Genomic DNA, 7,026 nt, shown 5'->3' on the forward strand with positions numbered 1-7,026 from the left:
CCAGTTCCCCTCGAGCAAGCCTATTTCCCTCGGCGCAAGCGCCTCGGGAAATAGACTTACTCTTGGGGAACTGGAATCTTGCTGACTCCCTCAATGATATACTTTAACTGTATAATAATAGCATTCACGGTGGGTTTAATTTGGCAGAAAAATGATAAATCGTGAACATAGCAAAATTAAAACCATAGTGATTATTTGCCGATCTACAGTATATAAATTGCATGCATCTTTATATGTGAGCATACAAGTTTGTTCAAATCATAACTCCTAGTGGTAGGGTGAGCAAATGAGAGTCAATGGTTCATTTGTAAAATAAATTTTGTAATAAATACAGTTTCTTGATTCATGGAAGTATTAATTACAGAATGACAAAGTTTGTATTAACTACTTGTTTCAGATGGACACCAGGCAAGACAGTGTGTTTACCTTTGGTCTCTTTTTGCTCTGTACATATTCCGCCGTAGCTTTGTCCCAGAACTGCTCATAGCCTTCATTGATCGAGTAAATCTTTCCTCTTGGTTTGACTTTTATGTCGGGCTCAGTCAGGATAAATTCTCCAATGGACTGAAAAATTTAAAATATTAAAAGCAAAATTAATTTCCTTGAAGACAATGTCTATCACAGTATTGATACCTCAGCAAAAATAATTGAGAATGATGCAATTATACATGCATTGTCTTAACTCAGACCCATAATCCATAAACTGAAAACAGAATTTAGTCAAATTTAAAATTCTTATATCTTGATTTCAATTCAAAAAATTTGAAAGTTGCAAGTTTATAAAATATCAGAATTCACACACTCAGTGAAAAATTAAATGTGGTCTTAATTAAAAAAATTAAACAGATTTTGAAATTTTGACGTTGAGGGTAAATCTATCTTGAATTCTGCAAGCCACCCCCTTTTTCAGATGAATGGATTAAAAGTTTTAAAAGATAATTTTGTGATTTTCTTCATTATTATGAACCTGTAGCTCCGCTGTGGAGTGTTGAACAGACTTGCATGTAATTAGTCATACTGCAGATGCTGCACATGACCTATATTTTCTGCACATGACCCATGTTTTCTGCATGACCTAAATGTGTATTTTCTGCACAACTTATACTTTCTCAAAAAACATCTAGACATCTGAGGCAATGTTCTTACTTGCAAAAAGATCATATTATAGATAGTAAGACAACTCCCTGGGTATTAAAAACTGAATAATGAAAGGAAAATCTAACTTACCGGATCAAGCATGAAACCATTAACACCGTTTCCAATGGACAGAACAATCATTGTGGCACTACCGTATAAGGCATACCCTGCCCCCACCAACTCCCGCCCACTCTGTAAGCAATCCTTCTCAGTGGCAGGCCCATCATCTTTCTGCAAAAAATTAGTAAAGAAATAAGGTTTTCACATGCATATCTCAAAAAAAGTGGACATCACTTAAGACCACTATAGAACCTAGTAAATAAATTTGTAAAGATTTGTTCATTACATGTACATGATTGTGAATTTACAATTCTTGTACATATATATTTTAAAAACAGGTATGTACAAAGTACCTTGAAGTAACTTTAGTGTAATGTTACCTTTCTGTAAATAGCAAAAATAGACCCAATAGACACTAGACAGTCTATGTTTGAGGATCCATCCAAGGGGTCAAAGGTTACTATATATTTGCCCTGAAAGATACATATAAAATAATTTTTTAAGAGTTACTGATAAGATAAGTTCACAAAAAAATTACCATTACCCATTACAAGTATAATGACAATTGGTTTCAAGTATGCACTATGAAGTCAATGTTTTGTATTAATGGAAAACTCCAATACTGCAAAATCATTTTGGTTGATGGGAATTTTATTTTGTGGTTGAAGGACAAACATGAAAATGATTTTAAATGTTAATTTTTAATTCAATTTTAATAATTAGTCTGGGACATAAATTTGTTTGTCTTTTCATACCATGAAAATTGAACCCCCCAAAAAATTTGATTTCATAGTACACGTCCAATCGAAACATTGAAAAATAGGTGCAAAATGGCATTATATACAGTGAAACATGCTCATAATGAATTGATGCTTACAGCAAAGGATTTTCAATACCTATAATGACTTTAAAATATATGTATTAGAAACTTATATAATGAAATATACACTTAAAACAAAGCAAAATCGTCAGTCACTGACGCTTCATTATAAGTGACTTTTACTGTATTATAGTTTTCATGAAAATTTCATAAAGAATTGCTGCAAGATATTAAAGGGATGACTACCATTTGTTGTTTAATGTTTTTAAAAACACTATTAATGCACTGTTTCAGTATCTGTAGATGATTCTTTATATATTTACAACAAGTATACAACAAAACTTGTCCAGAATGTCTATTACAAAGTCAATTATAAATTCCTATATTAAAGGTCTATAAAGCAGTTGTTTGAAATGTAGCCGGATTAGACTTGTTTACGGTTCGTACCCTTTTCTCTGGTTCCACAACAATTGCGTGATCATTTTCCTCTGACACCAGGAGACAAGTTAGAAAGGAAGACTTGAGCATGTTAATAAACAGGTCATTGGCCAAAACATCCAACTTTTTCTGGTCATCTCCAGACACATTCTCTGTACCGGACATACCAAATCTGGGAGATGGTGGTAGAGAGAACATATGAATGAATGTAAAGGTATATTGGCAATAGGGAAAGTAAGAAAAAAATCCTGTCTATAAATCAGTTGACCAAAACAATTAATTATTACTGGGTAAATGACATATTATGTTGTGCCTGTATGAAAAAATTATCCTTTCTATCATAAAGATTCAAACTTTCAATCATTGTTAACCATCAGTAGGGTTAAGAATTGGTCTGGCTTGGCTAATCTCAGAAAAGGTTTCATACATCTCCCTAGTAAAAAAGCTCAAGGCCACACCAATTTAATTTCTTGTTCGTCGGACATTTGATGAAAAAAAGTACGAGCGGGCTAGCAGTTAAATAATAATATTATTACTTTTTGTAGCCAAAATTTTTAGGCGGGGCGTGAAAAAATTTGAGTGGACAATTATATTTTTTCTGATTTGCAAAGTAAGTATATTAAAAGTATGATAAATAGAGTGGAAATGGAACAAAAAACGGCACAAAATTCCCATGGTGCGGGAATTTTAAATTAATATTATTTGCATAGTTTTGTTTAAATATGAGCGGGAACATACTAAAGACCTGATATATTAAAGACCTGATATTTTGACCTGATGAAAAAAATATCAAATAACATTATCAATTTAAACATTCTGTTTGGATTTTTTGGGAGAAAATTATTGATAATACTATACTTCAATACACTTTAAATATAACATTGAAATTTTTTTCTTTGTATCAAGGTGTTCTTACAAAAACTTGTTTACCTGATATGATTACTAGTGAAGACCTGATATTTTTATAAATGACTTTCAATGGAAGGATTTGAATGACCTGATATTTTTTTTATTCTTTTAGAAAAATTAAACAATTTAAATGGTTTTGAGACAAATTTTTTTGCCAGAATTAAAGAAAAAAAATGACCTGATGATTTGAATGAGATGACCTGATGATTTCCTACTAAAGACCTGATATTTTTTAATGACCTGATATTTTTGAATGATGTGATGGGTTCAGATGACTTAATTTATTTTTACAGTATATTTTTAGGAAAATAAAGCAGATTTCAATGTTAAACTTGATAAAATTTGAATACTTGCAGCAATTCCATTTCATTTAAAAATATCAGGTCTGTAAAGTAAAAATACTGTAAACCAACTTTTATTCGCGACGACTTTATTTCGCGATTTACCGGGGGTTAACTAGTTCGCGACAATTAATTTTCGCGATCAAGCCTATTTAGGTTCTTTTGTTAATAGACACATAGACTTTAAGAACCGGTTTGCGGCTAGAAATATTCGCGATGACGAGACTCTCGCGAACTTCGCGAAATTTTCTCGCACACGAATAAAAGTTGGTTTACAGTATCAGGTCATTCAAAATATCAGGTCATCAAGTTTTGTGAAAATTAATCTTAATATATAGCAAAAAAATCTACTCATTATCCACTAAAAGTGTATTTTAGTATAGTATTAGCTACTGTCATTAATATTTTTGCCCCAGAAATATGAAATTTAATGTTTAAATTGATAATTTATATGAAATATTTTTTCATCAGGTCAAAATATCAGGTCTTTAGTATATCAGGTCTTTAGTATATCAGGTCTTTAGTATGTTCCATATGAGCGGGCAGATCCGACGAACAAAAAATTTTATTGCTGTGCCCAAATGAAATATATATACCAAAGGGAAAAAAAATAAACACCTCGACTCGAATGCTCTTGATCAATCGAGTCAATATACTTTTAAGTTTATCTACTGCAGAGAGATTGCTTAATCAGGGATTATACCATGTCATTTGTTGTACAGAGCACTGTAATCAAGAAGAGCAGGAAATCGGCTGTTGTCTGTAACGATGACACAGAACGGTGAATCTAACGTATCCGATTGCTCATGAAAAGATCAGTCATTTATTAAACTTGTATACAAAGCTTCATCCTCAGGGATTTCAAAATTGTAAACCTAATTTCTATGTATATTGCATGCTTAGTATTTAAGGTATTATTTTGAAAACTACAAATGCATAGGAGGGGGCACCTGCACTTCAAGTGGCTGTGATTGATTTGACACTAATACAATTGTACATAACGTTTAGTCATTTAAGAATTATTTTGTCAACTATTTTTCCCCAAATAAAATAAATAGTTTTTGCGTTAAATGTTGTGTTTTCTCTTAGCAATCAAGTTTAACTGGAACAGATATTAAACGGAATACTTAAGTTAAGCTAGGTTGTTTTTCTGTTTTTAAAATTTTATTTTCCACAGGATTCAGAAACTGACAATAAGATCAGTACAAAGTCCAAGGTCTGTAGGTACATACATTTTGTGAATGCCTGCTTTCCTGACAGCCGAGGACACCGCTTTCACTGCCGTCTGTATGAAGTTGATCAACTGAGAAAAGTCACCCGTGGCCGAAGGATGCTTTTTCTGCTCGGCTAAAATGAACCTCGTAAGGGTAATAGGTTCCGTGTCGATGGGGTTAGCTCCTTTTTCACTCATGTTGAACTCTGTTGGAGAAACTCAATCCAGGCCAGAACTGTGTCAACTGCAATGTGCGCTGTAAACCTCTTATCTCAACCCTTGCTACTCGTCAACAACAATACGACCTCGACCTTCTACTTAATATGATGCAATATGATTGGTTAAAAATCGACACACCTTCTAGAAGGTTACCGAACCCGAGTTCTTACTTTGATGGGAAAAATTTCAAAGTAAAAATGCACTACGAAAAAAATTTCAAAATCTACTCACTGAAAAATTTATTTAAAGTGCGTCAAAAGTGGACATTTACAGACACTTGATGCACTTTGAAAAAAATAACCATTAAATAAAAAATTCTAGACATAATATTATTTTTGATTATAATAACTAGACTAAGACAAAACATGCAGATTGCTGCATGTATCTCATAGTAATTGCTTGACGTACTGTCTACTGAAATATTTAGTCTATTTTTATTAAGTTAAATATTCAAATAAATATGAATTTTCCTGTCTGAGTGACTGATGAGTGAACATTTTGAGACTCAATCAATCTGATGAAGGATATGGAGATAACAAACAGTATTCAATATCAAAGTCCATAAAACAAAACAAAATAGGAGCAGAGCAAATACATGTACGGACCTCCAAAACATCAGAGGTGGGATCAGGTGCCGTGGAGGAGTGAGCATCCCTTGCCGACCGGTCACACTCGCCGTGTGCTCCTTGTCACGATCGGGAATTAACAGAAAAATCCGTCATCAATTCAGTGACTAACAATTAGTATGAAAAACGTCAGTCAGCATTTGACTCAATGATAAATTGTATTTTGCTGACAAGGTCCTTGTATCGACCATAGAACTTACGAAATGGTGACTTTAAACGAGACTGGTGATATTCTTGTTTCATCACCTTGTTTGTCAATAATTTACCTCGTTCTAGAAATTGTTCATACGTAGAGCATGCTCTTGCGCATCGAATCAACTGAGATATATAAACTCCGTATGCAGGTGATGAAGGTATATTGCTGCATAAGTACGGGAAGTTGACGATAGAAACATTCCCCACCATGCATCCACCCTCCAAAGTCACGTTTATCATAGAGCTTGGCTGTTAGATAACCATTACCGTCTTTCTCAAGTAAAATATCCAAGTATGAAACAGATCTTTGTAGTGCACAACAAATTGTATAGTGCCTAGCAAATCATCCAATCAAAATAAACTTAGTTTGTTGTAACAGGAATGCCATTACATTTTCTTTTTTCATTTAGTGTTTTGAAAAAAAAAGTAAAAAAAAAAAACAAAACAACTGAATGAACTATTTTATTCACATTTCACTGATATATTGCTGCTCTCTTTCATATGAATCTCAATTAACAATCCAATAATTATGTCGGAGGACTTTTTCGACAAAGTTACGCATTGATAATTTTTATCGAAAGACTAGTTTGGGTATGCGCAAAACATCCTGAAGAAATGATCAATCCTCTTTGACCGATGTGTTTGGTTTTTTTTTTTTATTTCTGAGAGAATTAATATACATCTTATCTTAATAAGAATTTAACTACACTTTCTTGCTCTTCAAACTTTAAATTTTTCTTATTTTGTGTTTTGAAACATAAGTTGTTGGATTTTATTTAATTCATATTCAATTGATTAAAATCTGGAAAGATTTTATTTAAATCAAATTTTCTTAATATACAGTTGTTCTCTTTCATATGAAGCTGAATTAACAATGCAGTAATTATGACAAAAAAAAACTTGTTGACAGAGTTACGTATTGATATTTTTTTTATTTTTGGAATCAAACTAAAGCGTTTGCGAAAGATATACAGCACTCTTCTGCAAAACAATTCTACACATTGTACGTAGTGCCTGGCAAATTATCTGGAGTCAAAATGAACTTAGTTGTTTTTTTTGTAATTGAAA

The 7,026-nt window shown here is 32.5% G+C and overlaps 1 protein-coding gene across 1 annotated transcript; it reads right to left on the minus strand.

Moving 5' to 3' along the window:
* Positions 1–378: 378 nt before the first annotated feature.
* On the minus strand, positions 379–5,239 carry LOC134279620 (fructose-1,6-bisphosphatase 1-like). Its single transcript, XM_062762040.1, has 5 exons — positions 4,938–5,239; positions 2,465–2,627; positions 1,578–1,670; positions 1,228–1,368; positions 379–564 (listed from the first exon to the last, which is right to left on the minus strand). The coding sequence occupies exons 1-5, from the start codon at positions 5,114–5,116 to the stop codon at positions 394–396; spliced, it is 747 nt and encodes a 248-aa protein (XP_062618024.1). The 5' UTR covers positions 5,117–5,239; the 3' UTR covers positions 379–393.
* Between the last annotated feature and the right edge of the window lie 1,787 nt (positions 5,240–7,026).

This window comes from Saccostrea cucullata, unplaced genomic scaffold (genome assembly GCF_032062105.1).
Source record: "Saccostrea cucullata isolate Sc308-1 unplaced genomic scaffold, CSIRO_AGI_Scuc_v1 ctg6230, whole genome shotgun sequence".
Lineage (NCBI taxonomy): Eukaryota > Metazoa > Mollusca > Bivalvia > Ostreida > Ostreidae > Saccostrea > Saccostrea cuccullata.

Excerpts from the sequence above, each read along its gene's own strand:
- LOC134279620 (XM_062762040.1), bottom strand. The coding sequence starts at position 5,116 with ATGAGTGAAAAAGGAGCTAACCCCATCGACACGGAACCTATTACCCTT. Across the intron at positions 1,671-2,464 it reads TTGTGGAACCAGAGAAAAGG|GGCAAATATATAGTAACCTT; the intron begins GTACGAACCGTA and ends TGTATCTTTCAG. Across the intron at positions 565-1,227 it reads ATGGTTTCATGCTTGATCCG|TCCATTGGAGAATTTATCCT; the intron begins GTAAGTTAGATT and ends TAAATTTTTCAG.